The 19,269-nt window shown below is 38.0% G+C and overlaps 1 protein-coding gene across 1 annotated transcript; it reads right to left on the bottom strand.

Moving 5' to 3' along the window:
- Positions 1 to 2,147: 2,147 nt before the first annotated feature.
- LOC138081755 (alcohol dehydrogenase 6-like) lies at positions 2,148 to 17,127 on the bottom strand. Its single transcript, XM_068974854.1, has 9 exons — positions 17,075 to 17,127; positions 14,973 to 15,074; positions 12,045 to 12,189; positions 9,509 to 9,596; positions 9,184 to 9,400; positions 7,494 to 7,754; positions 5,607 to 5,739; positions 3,092 to 3,230; positions 2,148 to 2,423 (listed from the first exon to the last, which is right to left on the bottom strand). Exons 1-9 carry the CDS (start codon positions 17,090 to 17,092, stop codon positions 2,399 to 2,401), a joined length of 1,128 nt encoding a protein of 375 aa, XP_068830955.1. The 5' UTR covers positions 17,093 to 17,127; the 3' UTR covers positions 2,148 to 2,398.
- Positions 17,128 to 19,269: the final 2,142 nt, after the last annotated feature.

Below are 19,269 nucleotides of genomic sequence, written 5' to 3'. Positions count from 1 at the left end.
GGGTCTGCCCCCATAGTTTCTTCAGTTCTGCCTCCTCTCTGTGTTCCAGTCTACTGACTTTTAGACGTACAGATGTGGACATCTCTGACATCCTCGTGTGCTGGGCAGAGGGACTTTTGTTGAGTTATGGATGTTTTACTGGTTGGAGACTGAAGGGGAGAGACAAAGGGAGTGTTTCATGCTCACATGATGCCTGCATCACTCCTCTCTAAACCTGGTGGCTTCTTCCAAAGCATTGATGGTGTCTTCATCTCATTTACTGTAAGGCATTGTTTTCCCTCTGAGCTTTGAGGAGCCCTTCCACTAGCACAGAACTGACTCCAGCTGTCCTTCTCAGGAATTAAATCATGAGGTAGAGACTGCTCCTGTTCCAACAATCTCTCCCTTATAGTCTCTGGCTTAGAATGCCTATGATTGATTGCAACATGTTTTTCTAATTCTTGCTAATGCATGTGAGCCAGATTTTGTAGTTTTTTTTAAAATAAATAAACTATTTCCCTAGTCACATTGAGATTTGAATGCACTTATTGGCCTAGAAATCATGAGGAAGAAGTAAAGGTGTACCTTTAAGGGGGCAAGGGTCATTTTATGAGGCATTCACCTTAGTAAGGCTCCTTGTGGTCTCCAGGCAAGGAGAGGCTACTACCTGTGGCAAGGGGAAGTGGCATGCTTCTTTAGGCCTATAGCAGGAGAATCTGCAGTTCAAAGTTAAGATAGTCCAGTTCAGTTTTAAGATATCACCCCTTTCCTATCACTGCCCTGGTTCTAGTGACAGATTTATAGATGAAAACCTCTCTGCAATTTTGCTAATATCATAATTAAATCATTGGCCTGATTTTTCAGCCCAATTTGTCCTCTAGTGGTAGGAGATAAGGGGACATTTAAATGCTGCTATAGAAGTCCTGTGGTTGTTAGTCATACTGTTGGTTGATTGTTGTCTGACTCAAGCCTATCATTTTTTTCCTTCAGTGTACTGATGACACTTAACAATAACTAAATCCACAGTCCTCCTAATTACCATTACCATCTTATTTCTCAAGTGCTAATAATACTGCACAAGGCAGCACATATTCTGTAATCTGTATCCCATCCAAATTAATCACAGGAGACTCACAGTAATTTTATCCCAAGAGCATGCCAAGAGAGACTCTATCTCACTTACTACCTGTATATTAGTTATCTGTTGCTCAGTGCTTTAAAACAAGCATTTGTGTTCTCAAAGTGTCTATTAGTCAGGAATCAGGGAACAGCTGAGCTGAGTGGTTTGGTTCCGGGTTTCTCACAAAGCTGTAATTGAGGTATTGGCCAGGGCTGGTCATCTCAAAGCTTGGTTCAGGAAGAATGTTCTTCTAGTTTCACTTACACAGTGGTTTACAGGCCTCCTAAGATCCACTTCTGAGCTCAAGCACTCTCCTCAGGCTGCCTCTAGCTGGCTTCTCCCAGAACAAGCAATCGAAGAGAGACACTCCCCAGATGGAATAGAACTCAATTGCAGAAATGATATCTCATCCTTTCTACTGTGAAAATTGAGTCATTAAGTCCAACCCACATTTAAGGAGAGGGGATTACACAAGGGCGTGAATACCAGAAGGTGGGGATCATTGGGGTGCATCTTGCTTACAATGGGGTCCAGCTCACAATTATACTTGCATAAATGATTTTTTCCCCTTAGCATAATGTCTTCAAGCTTCATCCACGTTATCACCCATGTGTCAGAGTTTCCTTCCTTTTAGGGGTGAATATAATTCCACTATGTGTACACGCACAATATTTTTTTATCCATCATCTGTTGATGGACACTTGGGTTGCTTCCACTTTTGGGCTATTATGAATAATGCTGCTATGCATATGGGTGTAAGAGTGTGTTTTTAAAGCTGACTATCAAAGTGGACAATTGGAGTTTAACCTTATAGGGATACTCTGGGGACTGTGCGTTTTCTGGCAATTTTTGTCAGTCATTGGCTGAGGGCTTCTTGGGAGGTACAGATTTCCTGGAACTTGTGGCTTATTGAATGTACAATAAGCTCATGAATGGTGAGTTTTGTTTCTTTGGTGTGAAATGAGGCAGAACTTGATGTGGAAGAAACACAGTGTGCAAGGAAACATGGACTCAGACATAGAGAAAACTGAAATGGGAGTATCCTGGGTGATTTTTGTTTATTTGAAGGGTCTAGGATTGGGTGATTCAAATCAACCTTAACCTAGCTCTGAAAGGGAGGATGTTCCTGGGTGACACTTGGTCACGTAAGAACAACGGTGATGAAGTGGTGACAGTAGAAGCTGGATATGAGCCCATTGCTAAATGACTCAGAGGCAAGCAGACAGAAACAGCGTTGTGTGGACAATTCTTCTAAACCGTGAAATTATGCAAATGGTATTTAGTTGGTGAGCATCATACTTAAAGTAACAGGGCACAGCGGATGCTAAAAAGAAAGGAAAGGAAAAAAAAAGTTGAAATGTTTCTAAAGCAACATTTGTGATTTGAATTTCAAATTTTCCCTTTGTGTACCAATGAATAAATTGGATTCCCTTTCCTAAAGTTTAGGTGAAAATAGACAGATTAAATCAGTTATGAGATTTTTCAAAATGATGTGAAACCCCAAGAGTAAGGAATATGTAAGTAGACTTATACTCCCTTGGGGAATACTAATGCCCAGTTTATGGCTAGTGTTTGGTTTGTGGGCCAAAGAGAGGTGCTAGAATTTAGAATTCTAGAGCTAATTTCTCGTTTGAAATAGAATGACAAAAATAATAATTGTATTTTTATAAATTATGAACAAATTTAGGCTAGAATTTTATAAGCTAACTTCAGTAAGTTAATGTACATTTAAAGCAATACCAAATTGGAAATAAAATTCTAGTGGTAAGGGTAGGTGACCATTTAAGTATTTTAAGAATTATGTATTATAGCGTGGTAATAAAACAAAATGCATAAGGGAAGGAGATTTTTTGCAAATTCCTGAAACTTCCTTCAGTTGACTGTATGTGGCTTCTCCAGCCATGACTTCCCTTCCATTGCCTCCCCCACCTCCACACACCATTTCTCTTGGCCCCAAATACTCAAGACATAAAAATTGTGTAAGTCACTTGCCATTTTCCAGTTTTCATTAATTCAACTGCTTCATTGATTTTGTCAAGATTCAGAGTATGGGTAATTAGTGCATCTAGGTTAATCTTCTTTGCCATATAATCAGAAACCAGTTTAGAGGCACCATCTCTGCCTTTCCAGCCTGGAAATACACAGATTAACAATGGATTTAATACAAGAGAGCCAGTATACAAGAAAGGCCCTACAATTTGTTGCTGGAGGTGTTGGCTTTGAGGAAATACAAGGATTTCCTGCTAACTTGTCTGGACCATCAGGAGAATGAATGCCTGCCCCAGCCATATACTTTGTGTGGAAGGCTATTATCCTGGAGGAGACCTCTGGGCCTGCAGAGGAGTATTTGTTTATAGCAACTAGAACATGGATCTTTTCTTAGAGGTGTGTGTGTGTGTGTGTGTGTGTGTGTGTGTGTGTGTGTGTTGATCTGAAGCCTCATGAAAGAGCCAAATATTTTAAGGGAAGAGAAGAACTTTCACCATGGCAGTGCTCAGTGACACTTTTGAAAAATGAATGTTTATAAAGTGAGATAAGAATAAAATGTGCCTTTAGGAAGTAAAATTGCACAGGAAAAGATGGGGTCAGTTAAGATAATATAAAACTTAGCATTGTATTTTCTCTGTTCTTGTGATTCTCAAGAAACATTGTCTTCATGTTTAGCTCTGTGCTGAGTGACATGCCCAGTGAGTCACCACAAAGAATTTGGTGGTCTGCTCATTTCTGCAAAGGGTGAGTGTGTGATTTTGCAAGGAGGCAACAGTGTCCTAAGCAGCTGGTTCTGTGACAGGGTCTTGGCTGTTACTTGCTTTTCTTGGTTCCAGCCCCAGCCAGTTTCTCCAGTCTTTCCAAAACTATTCTCGACACAATCTAAAACACTTCCAGTACATTTATTTTCTGTTTAAGTTGGTTTTAATTATGTGTAATCAAGAATTCTAAATGATGCTCTGTGTTATGACATGAAACATGGTGTGTTTTTCTATTTGTTTTTATCATTTAAAAGGTTGAAGTGTAATTAATATGTAACATATTTGTTTTATATGTATAATGATTTGATATATGTATTATGAAATGATTACTATTAAACTAAGTTTAGTTAACATCCATCACCACACATGGTTACCATTTTTGCTTGTGATAACAACTTTTGATGTCTTTTCTACCTGTTGATTGGTAATCTGAGAAAGCATTTTTATATCTATGTAAAGAACACTTTCACTTGTTTTTTGTTTCTTCTTTTAACCAAAAAAAAAAAAAAAAAAAGATGGGTCCAGGAACATAGAACTAGGCTAGATAGTGTTTCTGAAAAAGGCCACTAATTTTAGGGGGAAATTTTTTTCACTGTGTACATTATAGGAGGTTTAGCAGTCCTGTCATTAGAGGCTACCCTTTAACTGAAAACCTTTGAAACCAGTGGATTATAGTATCTGTAGAAGGAATTAACTTACATTCATGACCATTATATGAATGTATAGGTGTCGAGCAAAATAGTTTCCTAGTGAGTTTTATTTGAAATATTAGTGAGCCTTTTTAACAAGAGTTAACTGAGTATGTGTATTTGGAATCAGCAATTATTGTCTCTGAGGGATATATTGTCTCTAGAGGGAAATAGCAATGGATATGTTTAATTATCCCAAATGGGGGAACTGGTAATTAAACTGATTTATTGCTTGTTTTGTCTGGCCATGCCATTTCTCTACTCTATGCCCATGAATTCAGTAAGATTCCTGGTATCTACAGGACACTGCCGTAAGCAGTTGGGAGAACACAATGGACCACCAGTCCCCAAAATTCAGGTAGCTCCTGGTTCTCATCTCTTTTGCCCAAGAATTCAGATTTCCTCCAAATCTCTGGATAAGTATATTTCTCTTAAGTATCAGGTTGCTTGCTTATGAGCCTAGAATTCCACACAGATTTATTTTAGTTTGTTTTCTACTTCCTCAGTAAGAAAACACTTCTAAAGTCTTTAAAATATATAAGTTGTAAGACAGGTTTAAAAAATGGAAAACCAAGGGGTTGTGTGAAATTTTTTTTTTCCCTCTGGAAAAAATATTCTCTTTTGGTTTTATCGGTCATTTCTCTTTTCAATCATGAGTTCATTATGTTTAATGTCTTTGAGTTGTACAATGCCAAGTCGATTGTTTTGGGTAAGACTTAACATTAGTTGAACCATTTGCTAATAATTCAGTATATTCTCCAAAGAATTCCAGTTGGCCATCATATAACTGAATTGAATAGTTATTGATCACAGTATTGCCTTTCCTTTTTGATTTAGAATCTACATTAAACTTTGGACACTAAGCAATTAAAAAAAATCTCTTCCTTTGCATGAGAAAAAAATTACTAAGAAGCAACTGCATACATCAATATTCATCCTCTTATCTTAGATACTTGTGTGTTGAAACAACTATAATCTAAAGCTCTCATTCAAGCATTCATTACACATTTCTCTACTTCCCTCCTCTATAATCCCGCACATTTCCATTCTTCCCTGAATCATTCATACCTCCATAAACAGATCCCTTTAAAGAACGTCCTGAGAAGAACAAGTGGCCACTGATGTTGAGTTGTACACCAACGATTAACCCAATAATCACGCAGACCCCATGGCTCTCACGGCAGGAGGCCAGGGCAGCTGCCTGTTGTAAAGCAATGTAAAACAATGGGGTGGTTAAGAGGTGTACTTGAGTGGTGGACCTAAGCCTGAATCTCAGCTTGACTGTTCTCAGTGGTCTGTTACATGCTTTTCTGATGCTCCTTGTCCTCATTTGAAATAACATTTATTTTTTAAGAACGCGCTGAAACATAAATAAGACATTGTGTGCTACAGAGTATAGTATCTGGTACAATAGATGCAAATCAAAAAATGAAAATAAAGGCACCCATGGTAGTAGTAATAATAATAATGACAGTAATAATTTTTATACTGACACAGGTGGTTAGTTAGAGCTGACATATTCATAGGGCTTCCCAGGTAGCCCTAGTGATAAAGAACCCTTCTGCCAGTGCAAGAGATGTTAGAGATGTGAGTTCAATCCCTGGGTTGGGAAGATCCCCTGGAGAAGGGAATGGCAACCCACCCCAGTATTTTTGCCTGGAGAATACCATGCACAGAGGAGCCTGGTGGGCTATAGTCTGTGGGATTGCAAAGAGTCAGACATGACTGAAGCGACTTAGCATATTCTTTTAGATACTGAAAAATAGAGTTGGCTATTTGTATAGCATCATATATTAGCAAAGTTATAAATAAGCATGTTCCCATTATTTATTTTCAAACACTATTTTTCGCAGCAAGATTATCTGCAGGAAAGCCTGTGACAAAGATTTTGTTATATCATTTTTACAGACGAGGGGATTTATGTGTAGTGAGGAATGGAAACATTTTGTAAGCTGAGGAAAGGGTCTCAGTTGGAGGAGGCAGATCTCGGGTTTTCATGGAGCTGATTAGAAGATGGAGACATGCAACCCACTAATATGCTATTTCTACAGTCCCAAAGAAAGAGAGGCTCAAATTGTGAAATAATGTCCTATCCATTTATATTCTTACATAAACCATATTCAGCCAGAAAAATTATCGTTTTTTTTCCCTTCATTCTTGAACTCTTTTAATCAAGGTTGGTAAATAATGTTCCTTGGATGATTATCCCAGATCCAACATGATAGACTTTGCTGAAAGTGTAGAGCTTTGCAGGGTCATTAATTATTCTTGTCACACTTAAATCTTCTGGCTTGGAAGTTATAGTTACTAAGCTGCTCCTTATTATGAAATAATTCAGTAAGAATTCCTTACAAAGCTTTTTTTCCCCCTGTCTATTGTAGACTGTCTGCTTATTTGAAGGAATAGTATTGATATAATGGAACAGAGGGAGAAGAAAACTCAGTATGGGGGGTCAGTGTTTGGGATAGTGAACAGATTTATAAGAGTAGACAGAAGGTACCAAGTGGGATGTCAGGGGCACAAAGAGAATTAAACAGAAGATTGTGGAGGGAATTTTAACTCAGTTAAGAATCTAAAATAAAGACTTGGGGCTTCCCTGGTGGTTCAATCGATAAGAATCTGCCTTCCAATGCAGGGGACACAGATTCAATACCTAGTCAGGGAAGATCCCACATGCTGTGGCATGACTAAGCCCGTGTGCCACAACTTCTGAGCTGGTGCACTGCAACCACTGAAGCCCAGGCGCCTAGACGCTCTGCTTCACAAGAGAAAATCCATGGAAATGAGAAGCCCATGCACCACAATAAAGAGTAGCCCTCACTCACCACAACTAGAGGGAGCCCTATGTGCAGCAACGAAGACCTACCACAGCCAATAAATATACAAATCTTAAAAAAAAAAAAAAAAAAGGACTAATAGAAATATCGGTAATTTTCACAATTGAAAATCACATACCACAGTTTCTGGATTTCCAATGACCTCAAAGCTAAAGTCCACACCATCACCTGTCAGGTCAAATAAAACTTCTTGGATGGGTTTCTCATAGTCCTGTGGGTTGATGCACTCAGTGGCACCCACTTCCTTTGCCTTCTCAAATTTGTCTTTGTTGATGTCCACTGCAATGATCCTGGTTGCTCCAGCTGCTTTGCAGCCCATGATAACAGACAGGCCAACTCCTCCCAGGCCAAACACAGCACAAGTGGAGCCTGGGGTCACCTGCATACCCAAAGGCAGGAAAAAAGAGCAAAGGGAACATATACTGTGACTTAATTGGACAGACAAGATCTGAAGGTACTTTTTTATGAGACATAAACAAAGGCCATCTTCAAAAAAACATGTGAACCATATTTTTAGAGAATTTTAGCTTCTCAACATATTTCTAGATAGGGGATACTTTTTGATAAAGGAGCAAAAACTAACCTATAAAAAGAGTTTTAAGTCTCAGGAATTAGGGTGAGTAGAAGTTTAATGAACTTTCGTTGACTCTTAAGACTTATTTAACAGAGTATTTAATTTCATATATTTTTGAGTTTTCCACCTTCTTGCAACATTTCCCTTCTCTTTTCTTTTGGATATCCGTAAACTTTGCTTCACTTATATAATGTCAGTGCCTTACAAAAGTAAAGACTTATTTTTTATTGGGTCTAAAATGAGACTAATTTAAATTGAACCCCATACTAAGTCTCTGGATAGTATGGGGACTAATGGAGATTGGAAAAAATAAAGAACTAAAATTCACTTGCTGCTTCAGCCTGGATGGGAGAGGTGTTTGGGGGAGAATGGATACACGGCTGAGTATGGCTGAGTGCCTTTGCTCTTCACCTGAAACTATCATAACATTGTTAATCGGCTATACTCCAATACAAAATAAGAAATACAAAAGAAAAAAATTTTTAAAAAGGAAATTTATTAACCACTTAAAGAAAGAAGCTAGGCAGGTTTGGGTGATATTCCAGAAACTGTCGTTTAACAGTAACCCACTCTAGAGTTCCCCAGTGGCCTAGTGGTTAGGATTCCAGGCTTTCACTGCTGTGGCTTGTATTCAGTCCCTTGTTGGGAAACTGAGATCCTGCAAGTCAATTTGGTACCATCAAAAAGAAAAAAAATAAAAAACAGAACAAAGCAGTAACCCACTCAACCAGAGTGGGATTACCTGACTAGTCTGTTTTACATGCCAACATCTTCTCCATCAATTGGTCTTTTTACTTCCCTTTTATTTTTATAGGAACTTATTACCATCTGTTAAATAACAGAATAGAAGCTCAGTGGGCACTTTTAGCTGTTGAATCAAAGCATCTGGAACAGTGAATGGCCCCATAAATGTATGTTGAAAGAAAAAAAAATTAACTGGAATGTGGAAGTATACATAGTCATTTTAAACTGACTCCCAGGAGTTCAACTCCCAGGAATTCCTGATGTCTCCACTTGTGAATGGCATCTAGACTTAATTTGCCACATACTACTGACCAAGAAGGAATGGGAAATATGTGCAAGGGAGTATAGGTGACTAGACAATAATAAAGAACTTGAGGATGTTTTGAGGCAGGTTTGCGAGTCTCTCTCAGGCTATATGATCAGACATGGCCCACATACATAAGGCCTTCCAATTCCATAAGTCAACAATTACATTCATAATGCTTCTTACCTTGGCAGTATTGATTGCACCACCATACCCAGTAGAAAAACCACAGCTAACTAAGAATACTTTCTCCAGAGGTGCAGCTTCATCGATCTTGGCGACTGAGATTTCATTCATTACTGTGTATTCAGAGAAGGTGCTTGTATTCCCGAAGTGGTATACTGGTTTTCCCTTGCAGGTAAATCTACTGGTACCATCAGACATCAGGTGGGTTTCTTCCTGTCTTTTAAAGACAAAAGCAAACAGAAAACATTTATTTGGAATTAGAAAGTTTAGATTCCTTTTAAGGAAATTGAATTAATTTTGCACAAAGATATTTGTAAAAACTTACTTGAATTTTATACAAAAATTGTCTGCAGAATTAAGGCAAGAGGTGCATTCTCCACATTGTGGTAGAAAGAGTGCGATAACTTTATCTCCTAAGGGAGCAAAATTGTTTATGAAGGCATTATTTTTAAAGTAAAGAGATACCTGTATCTCAGGAACTGAACAACAAGGCGCTCAAGAAAATATAACTAAGAATTAGTTCCACAGTTAATTGTGTTTGCTATTGTGGAGAATACTTACAAAAAAGGGGATATCTTTGGCATGTGTGTCTAGCTCTGGGCTCAATGTCTGACTCCCAAGGGGCTGGCTTCAGATTTGCCTCCGTTCTAGGTTCCTCTTGAGGCACCAGATGACTTTGTCATGTAGCCACTCAGCCAAGTCTTTGCTTACATTTCCTATAAAACTTCTGCTGTCAGGAATTGGATTTAAAACTGTATGGATACCACAAACTCACAGAATAAGCTTCTGGATCAGGGAGAGAGGACTGTCTCCGTGCTATCTTCTGTGTTTTACATCAATCCTTTCTCCAGAGGTAGGCGGTTTTTTTCTACTAATATTCAAAGTATAAGAAGAATATTAGAATAACCTGCCTGTGATGGACTTACTGACTGCCCAATTGCCTATCCTTGTAAACCAGAGCAATTTACTTCATATTTTCTGTAAAAATAATTTGTAGAATTTCATTTAATTTCAGTTTTTTAAAAAAATAATACATACGGTAAAATTTAAACACTACAAGTGAAAATTGACATCCAATCTCTAGTCTTCCTTATCCCACCCTAAAGACAATTACTTTTATCCATATTCAAGGTATTTTTCAGAGACATAGTCCCTTTAGAAAGACAAAAACTAGTATACCATGTACCCTATCATAGGCCTTGCTTTTTTATTTAAAGGTTGATCTTGGAGATTTCTTATCTTAGAATGATAGAGCATTCTATCATTTATTTAATATTTACATAGTATTCTGTTATTTAAATATATCATAATTTATGTTTAAGCAGCACCCTGTATACTGACAGACATTTAGGTTGTTTTCTATTTTTATTATTTCTTCCTCTTTGACATGAAAAAGAACAATGCAATATTTTTTATCACACATGGTCTATGGTAGGCAGAATTCCTAAAATGGCTCACCAAAGATGTCTTATCCTAATTCCCAGAAATTAAATATGTCAAGTTATCATGCCTGTGAATGTTACATGGAAAGAAGAGAGGCTTTGCAGATGTAATTAAGATTACTAAGCAATTGACATTAAAATAGGAGGTTATCCTGGGTTATTTAGGTGGACCAAAGATCCATGAAAGGAGAAAAGAGGAAAGCAGAAGAGGAAGACAAAGTGATTCAAAGCATGAGAAGGACTTGATGTGCCATTGCTGCTTTGAGGCTAGAAGTGGGTAAGGGGGCCCCATGAGAAGGAGTGTGAGCAGCTTCAAGGAGCTGAGGTCTGTAGCCCCAGCTGACAGCCTATCAATGGAGGCTGAGCACTTTAGTCTTACGATCTTAAAGGTTGTCAGCCCTAAATATGACATTTTCAAGTCTTTGGTAATTTTGTAGATAAACAGTTTTTCTGTTGTCTTTAAAATTTTAATTTATTTAGGGTTTGAGATTGAGCATCTTCTCACATGCTTAAAAAGCATTTGTGTATATATGTGTATATATCTATATCTCTGTATATATTTCCCTCCAAACTAGATGTATATTTCCTTTGCCAATTTTCATAAGTTAGTGTTAAAGAATTCTTTATAAATTAAAGAAATTTGCCCGCTGTCATATTGGCTTGTTGATTTGGGTGGAGGGTACTTTTTAACACAGAATTTTAAAGAACTTTATTTTCAAATTTATCGATATATTATTTTACATCTGAATTTTTTGGGTTAGTTAAAATTTCCTTCCCTTCTCTGAAGTATTACAAAATGTTCTGTTACAATAATTTATAATACTTCTATGGTTTCACTTTTCACATTTAATTCTTGGATTCATATAGCATCTTTCTTTCTATAAAAATATAATAGCAACTCAAGTTACTTTTATTCTCCAGAAAACTATTCAGTTGTTTCAATATTATATATTGAAATCCATGTTTCCCCTTCAAATTTGAAAGGCAAACTTAATCCTATATTAAATTCCTACATGAATTTGATCCAGTTCTGAACTTCTTCCCTATTTAGTTCACTAATGTGTTCAACTGTTTATCATAGTTGAACTATTTATCAAATTTATCATATGCTTCATTTAAACAATTGTCCAACCATTTCTCTCAGTTGATTTTTTTGAGGGAATTTTTGTCACATTTGCACTCTTTCAAGTTCAATCTCAGTACATTCTATTTTTTATTTTTATTAATATCAAAATATAAGTATAAAGAATACATTTAGTATTTTTCTGTAATTTATACTTTTAACCCTCCTTTTCTAAGAAATGGGCAATATTTTACCTTTTATTTCACTTACACTTAACATAATTTAAGGGATGCTTTTTATTCCTGAGGTGGGTTCCAAGTTGCTGCTATTTCCTAATTCCAGGTACCAGTTCATACCTGCTTTCACTGTGCTCACTCCTTCTCCCACACTCTCGACTATTCCAGCTCCTTCATGGCCCATAATGATAGGGTAGTGTTGGTGCTGAAGATTTTTATCCTTTAACACTTTCATCTCGGTCCCACAGAGCGCAGTGGCCACCATCTGTATGGAAGGCAAAGAATAATATAGTTTTCTCTGTCTCAGAGATGTTCTAGAATTGTTAATGTTGTAAAGTGTTTTGGTAGTTTGATATGCTGCATTAATATTGATGCATTAATTTCTTAGTTTTAATCCTGGACAAGGGCCAGTAATGTGTTTCAATCAATGCAATGTTTTTCACTAGCTAATTTTGGAATCAAATGATTTTAAAACTTACTGGAGAGGGTAGGATATGCTCAGAAGAGACCGTTGTAAAACCACATGTGGCATCAAAGGTCTCACTTTGTGCTTCACTGTAGCTTGTGGGTGGGAGTGTGGAGGAGCAAGACCAATTATAGAAATGAAGGAATTGGAATACAGGAAGGAGAGGGATAATGCCTCCTAATATAATTGAGGCTTTAATTTATTTCACATGAGGGCTTTACAGTTATGTTATTGGTACAAGTTGTAATTCCACTTTTTGTTGTAAATCAGCCAGATAGTTTAAAGTGGAGGCCCTCAGAGCAGTGGTTACTAAAGAGTTCAGAGCTGAAATCTTGGCTCTGCACCCCTGTTTAACTGTGTGATCAGGGGATAAATTGTCCTTCTGAGTCTCAGTTTCTTCATCTCTAAAATGGGTATGAGGTTGGAATGCATGTGTGCGTGCACACACACACATATACACACACATGGCTAAGTCAAGAATTGAAATCTATTGAAATTTGACAATGTAAAAGGGGGATAATTTGAAGGGTATCATAAAATTGCTTATAACTTGGACTGTAAGCAGAGCAGTTAGAATTAATGGATCTAGAAATCTATCAGGCAGCTTTTGTCTTCATCTGTCTACTTTGACTCAGTGTGTGTATAGCTGCATTTTCCTATCATTCTCTGAAGACAGGCTTTCTCTTATTCATATGATCACATGGCTAAAAATGACTGCCAGCCCTGAGCCCCTCCAGCCTCTCTAGTTCCCTCCATCTCGTCTTGCTTAGACTCTCTATATCTTGTTCAAATTCTTGAGTGAGAGATTCAGATTTGTAGCTTATCAGATAATGGCTGGATGTCCTTGAGTTGGTGTCCACATCTCTCTGTACGAGTTGCGATCCTATGCGTGGAGAGTGAATAGAGATGGCCAAATGAACTTCTGTGCACTCCATGGATCATATAAGCCAGAGATGACTTTTTGAAAAGAGGGCATGGATTGCACAGCAAGGTAACTTAGAAAATGATGATCTCTCTGTGATCCATTAATAAATAATATTTATTCATCATTACTAACATTAAATAGTGACAATTCAAAAGAAACTGAACTAGAAGTCAGGTGAGCTACCTTCTGGGCTGGTAGCCTCTTATTAGAATCACCTAGGGGAGATTTAGACATAACTGAAGCGACTTAGCAGCAGCAGCAGGGGAGATTTAAAAATTCTAATGATCAGCCTGTGTGCATGCTAAGCTGCTTCAGTCATGTATGACTCTTTGTAACCCTATGCACTGTAGCCTGCCAAACTCCTCTGTCCAGGGGATTCTCCAGGCAAGAACACTGAGTGGATTGCCATGCCCTCCTCCAGGGAATCTTCCCAACCCAGGGATCAAACCCAGGTCTCCTATTGGCAGGAGTGTTCTTTATCACTAGTGCCCCTTGGGAAGTCCAATCAGACTGCACTCCACACCAGATAAATCACAAATTCAAAATGTCTAAGGGTGGGATTCAGTTTTCAGCATTTTCCAAAGCTCCCAAATGATTCCAGACATATAAGCAAGGTTGAGAAAAGCAGTTGAAGTCTCTGTTCTTATTTAACTGCTAGAACAGTCCTGTACATTATTGATTTCAATCTTATTTTTAAAATAACAGATATCTGTAAGCCTCTTCCAGCTCTAACCTGAATTCCAAAGATGAGTCTTGATTTATCTATAATCAAACAAAATTTCATAAAATATACCGTCAATCCTTCTTATCCATAGGTTTCTCATCCATGGATTCAACCAATAAGGGATTGAAGTTATTTTTAAAAAATCCAGGAAGTTGCCCAAACAAAACTTGAATTTGCTGCATGCTGGCAACTACTTACATATCATTTACATCGTATTTACAACAATTTGTATAGCATTTATCTTGTATTAGGTATTTTTAAGTAACCTAGGCACTAGTGGTAAAGAACACTTCTGCCAATACAGGAGATGTAAGAGACGTAGGTTTGACCCCTGGGTCAGGAAGATCCCCTGGAGGAGGGCACAACAACCCATTCCAGTATTCTTACACGGAGAATCCTATGGACAGAGGAGACTGGCAGACTACAGTCCATAGGGTCGCAAAGAGTCAGACACAACTGAAGTGACTTAGCAGAGGTGATTTAAAATATACAGGAGAATGTGTGTAAGTTATATGCAAATACCACACAATTTTATATAAGGAACTTGAGCCTCCTAGGATTTTGGTATGGAGTGGGGGTACCAATCCCCTGCAGATATAGGGGGAGGACTGTTTCAAGGTAACTTAAATAACATGAAGAATATCATAAAGAAAATTGAAAGTACAGATTAAAATACGGTTTGTGGGTAGAAACTTCTTCTAATTAGTCGTAGTTACAAATAAGTGTCCATTGGGTATGTAGCCTTTGCTATACCTTCCTAACTGTTTCTCTGTTTGGATTTGAAGACTAAGGGAAATGTATAATAAAAAGAAATAGGAGAGCGTATAGTTTTATTTCTGAATTGAACACTGTGAAAAGAATGTATAATCTACAGTGAACAGGTCTGAGTTTTGGCGTGGAAATATTGTGGGTGTTTTTTTTTTTTTTTTTTACCTTTATGCGAACTTCTTTTGCCTTTGGTGGAGCCACTTCTACCTCCTCAATGGAAAATGATCCACCAGGCTTCCAGACTATGGCTGCTCTGCACCTGATAACCTGGGAAGAAGAATATGGAGGCAGAAAGGGAAACTCCTTAGGCTTGGGAGTTAGCGAATTCCTATATTAATGATTATTAGAAGGTTGAATCCAATTCTTTCACACTCAAGCCTAGATTAAAAAAAAAAGGGAAGAGATCATTGCTTAAATATACTCAGAATGTAGCCTCTTGACCTCAACTCTTCCTGTACCATCAGTCTCTGTATTCAAATCAGTCTTGCAATTCTAACTGTATTTACATGCTGCCACACAACCAAGAGGATAGATGTCACACTTTTGATCTTATGATGAACGAAGTTGTTCAGTTTCAGGGTAGAAATGACATTGCAGTGTGAGAGTTATTTGTGATCCTAGGTATGGGAGAGAATCAGTTTTGGGGTGCAGGCAGGAATGGAGACCATCTAGTTGTGGCATTTCATCAAATGGTGGTGGTCACTGGCAGACTGAGATTGAAGACATCGTTGGTGGTAAGGTAGTCCTTCAAGGGTTCTGATTTCAGCCCATCATCGTTCTCACTATAAATTATTATCCTATGTGATTTCACCTAGTTTATATAGAATCAATTATTACTTTTATATAGATGATCTTTGTAACAGACTTGTGACTAAGCTTTAGATTCTATTCATTAGCTATTTGATTGTACTGTGCTTAGTTGCTCAGTCATGTCCAATTCTTTGTGACCGTTGGACTGTCCTACAGGCATTTCAAATTCAACATGATAAAACATGAAGACACTGTTATTTCTTTCTTCCACCACCCCCCTTCCCTTGACCAGTGGTAGACACAGCACACAATTTGTTCTTTCCTCTGCTTTCTCTGTTTCAGTGAGTTGCCATGTAATCTATTCAATAATACAAGAAATAAACTGGGAAAGAGCCTTGATTTGTCTCTTTCCCTCAACCTCCACAATCTAAAAATTTCTGTAATCTGATCCCTCTTCTCCATTTCTGCTGCTACTGTGTGGTCCAGTCCTCATTGTCTTTCACCTGGCTTGGTTCATCACCTTGAAGTCCATCTTTTATAGCATTGCTGTGCTTAGCCGCTCAGTTCTATCTGACTCTTTGTGACCCCATGGACTGTAGCCCACCAGGCTCCTCTATCCATGGGGATTCTCCAGGCAAGAATACTGGAGTGGGTTGCCATGCCCCACTCCAGGGATCTTCCTAGCCCAGACCTGAATTGAACCCAGGTCTCCCAATTGCAGGCAGATTCTTTACTGTCTGAGCCACAGGGAAGCCCTAAATTATAATACTTATCATGCTAATTCTCTATCTAAAAATGATATTGTCACCAATTGTTTGTCAGGATCTGTTGACATGGTCTACAAAGCTTTCCATGATCTTCCTGTCAGTCTTCCAACCTTATTTCTAGTCATTTCCTGCCCTCAGGAACAACAGAAAAATTCTGGATAATTTTCTTCTGTTTCTCCTCATGTTTCGTCTACCTGCACAACTGTCTCCTCCTTTACCTGGTGAATTCTTACATCTGTAAGTTTTCTCTTATATGCCACTTTCTCTGGGAAGCCAGGCAAGATTAGGGGCGATGCCCCTCTCTTTTTCACTACCCTTGGACTCTCTTTCATAGTTACTATGTCTCTCTAGGAGATCCTTTAAGGAGGGGATATATCTTTAACTTTGGAAAGTTTGATATACAGCTTGATATATTGCCTATTAAAGAACTGAAAAAAAAAAACTGAAGAAAGGCAAGGCACATAAAAGGAATAAAAGAAAAGGGGAAGGAGAAGGAGAGATATTAAGATTAAGATTGTCTTCCACCTTTAGGAGTACAGAGAGTAGTTGAGTAATGCTGCTAAGTCGCTTCAGTCGTGTCCGACTCTGTGCGACCCCATAGATGGCAGCCCACCAGGCTCTGCCGTCCCTGGGATTCTCCAGGCAAGAACACTGGAGTGGGTTGCCATGTCCTTCTCCAGGTGTTGGTAAGTAGACAAGCACACAGGTTGACACATTTATGCTATGACATAAAAAGAATACTATACTTACTTTCCCTGTAGTACTCATGCTGATTTTCTCTTGTGTTCTTCTGGCCACAGATGAATATACTGAGAAAAGGAGATTCTGGTTACAACTTTCAAAGTCCAAGGGAGCAGAGGTCACTGTTTGATCAAGAGGCTGAGTCCTGACCTTTGTGTATTAATCAGGTAATTAATACACCTCATAACTGGAAACAGATTTTCCTGATCCTTGATGGAAGTTCCTAATTATAATATGAAAAAGATTTAGCTCAGTGCAAAAGCACAAAAGGTAAAATTGTGCAAAGTTTTTCTTCTCTTAGTCATGAGCTTCCCCTCTCAGTATCCATTCTGTTGAATTTTAAATTTGGTCTTCTAAATGTCCAAGTTTAAAATTTCTATTAACATGTATAAAATTGTGTCTGTGTTGTTTTTCCAATGCAGATATAGTATCTATGAGTCTAAATTTGAGTAATCCATTGGTTTTCCAAGCATGTGTCCCATTGTTGAGGAATTAGGATGTTACTAACTAGTTTTATCTAGGAGTTTAGCATAAGCTCCTCATCTCTTGGTATGCTGAGCTGGTTACTCAGAGAAATGGAAACCAATTTGGGTAAGAAGCCTAACAATCAGGATTTGAATTTGAGCAAATCTCTGTATGTGGATTAAGAGACTTGACCAGGACCCTGATGAACATGAGGAAAAGGAAATACATTCCCAATGAAAGGTAAACCAGTAGGCAGGTTTTAGCTAGAAGGGAAGAAAAGAAAATTAAATGCTTTTTCTGTGTCATAAAATGAGCACATGATCTTCTTCCTTAATCTGTGAGATTACAGTGGATCATATTGATTAATTTTCAAATACAGAACCAGCTTTACATATCTGGAACAAATTCTACTTGGTGTATTAGTTTTCTTTCTTTGCACTGTCCTTGTCTGATTTTGGTTTCATAGTAATAATAATATCATAAAATTATTTCCTCATCTTCTATTTTCTGGGAGAGATTGTATAGAATTGATATTAATTCCTTAAATGTTTGGTTGAATTCTTTAATGAGACCATCTGGGCCTAGAGATTTTATTTTGGGATGTTTAAAATTGTGAATTTAATTACCTTTGTATTTGTTGGTTGGCTGGTTTGGTTTAGTCCCTAAGTTGTCTCTGACTCTTGCAACCCCATGGATTCTAGCCCACCAGGCTCCTCTGTCCAGAGGATTTTCAGGCAAGAATATCTAAATGATCTGTTTTGTATGTTAGCCTGCAGTCTTTGAGCAATTACTCCATTTCATCTAATTTGTCAAATTTATGTGTATAGAATTGCTAACGAAGTGTGAAAGTGAAAGTTGCTCAGTCGTGTCTGACTCTTTGAGACCCCATGGACTATATTCCATGGAATTCTCCAGGCCAGGATACGGAGGTAGGTAGCTTTTCCCTTCTTCAGGGCATCTTCCCAAGCCAGGGATGGAACCCATGTCTCCCTCATTGCAGGTGTATTCTTTACCAGCTGAGCCACAGAACTGTTTGTATTCCCTTATTATTCTTTTGATGTTTGCAGTGTCTGTAGTAATATACTCTGTTTGATTCTTTATTATTGATAATTTGTGTCTTTTTTCTGTTTTTCTTTGTCAGAAGCCACTCTTATATTTCAGGCATTCATTTGGTGCTGGGGTAATGATGATGAACATGATATTCAGAGTCCACAGTCTCATAGTGTGAACAAAATGTCAGACAATTACAATACAGTGTTTGACATGGTATAATGGAGGGAGTAGAGGATGCAATAGAAACAGAGAGGAAGTATATGTAATCTATATTTCTGGGAGCCCAAGGCTCATAGAGTTTTGCCAAGAGAATGCACTGGTCATAGTAAACACCCTCTTCCAACAACACAAGAGAAGACTCTACACATGGACATCACCAGATGGTCAACACCGAAATCAGATTGATTATATTCTTTGCAGACAAAGATGGAGAAGCTCTATACAGCCAGCAAAAACAAGACTGGGAACTGACCGTGGCTCAGATCATGAACTCTTTATTGCCAAATTCAGACTTAAATTGAAGAAAGTAAGGAAAACCACTAGACCATTCAGGCATGACCTAAATCAAATCCCTTATGATTATACAGTGGAAGTGAGAAATAGATTTAAGGCAGTAGATATGATAGACAGAGTGCCTAAAGTGATGCTTCAGGCATCACTATGGACGAGTTTTGTATCATTGTACA

This window comes from Capricornis sumatraensis, chromosome 7, assembly GCF_032405125.1.
Source record: "Capricornis sumatraensis isolate serow.1 chromosome 7, serow.2, whole genome shotgun sequence".
Classification (NCBI taxonomy): Eukaryota; Metazoa; Chordata; class Mammalia; order Artiodactyla; family Bovidae; genus Capricornis; species Capricornis sumatraensis.
The sequence above is the reverse complement of the archived record's forward strand: the minus strand, read 5'-3'. Positions and strand labels throughout refer to the sequence as shown.

Bases quoted from the DNA above. Each gene is read 5' to 3' on its own strand.
- LOC138081755 (XM_068974854.1), bottom strand. The intron at 9,401-9,508 runs GTAAGTTTTTAC...TGTCTTTAAAAG, and splicing joins AATTTTTGTATAAAATTCAA to ACAGGAAGAAACCCACCTGA. The intron at 5,740-7,493 runs GTATGTGATTTT...GCTTTACAACAG, and splicing joins TTGGAAATCCAGAAACTGTG to GCAGCTGCCCTGGCCTCCTG.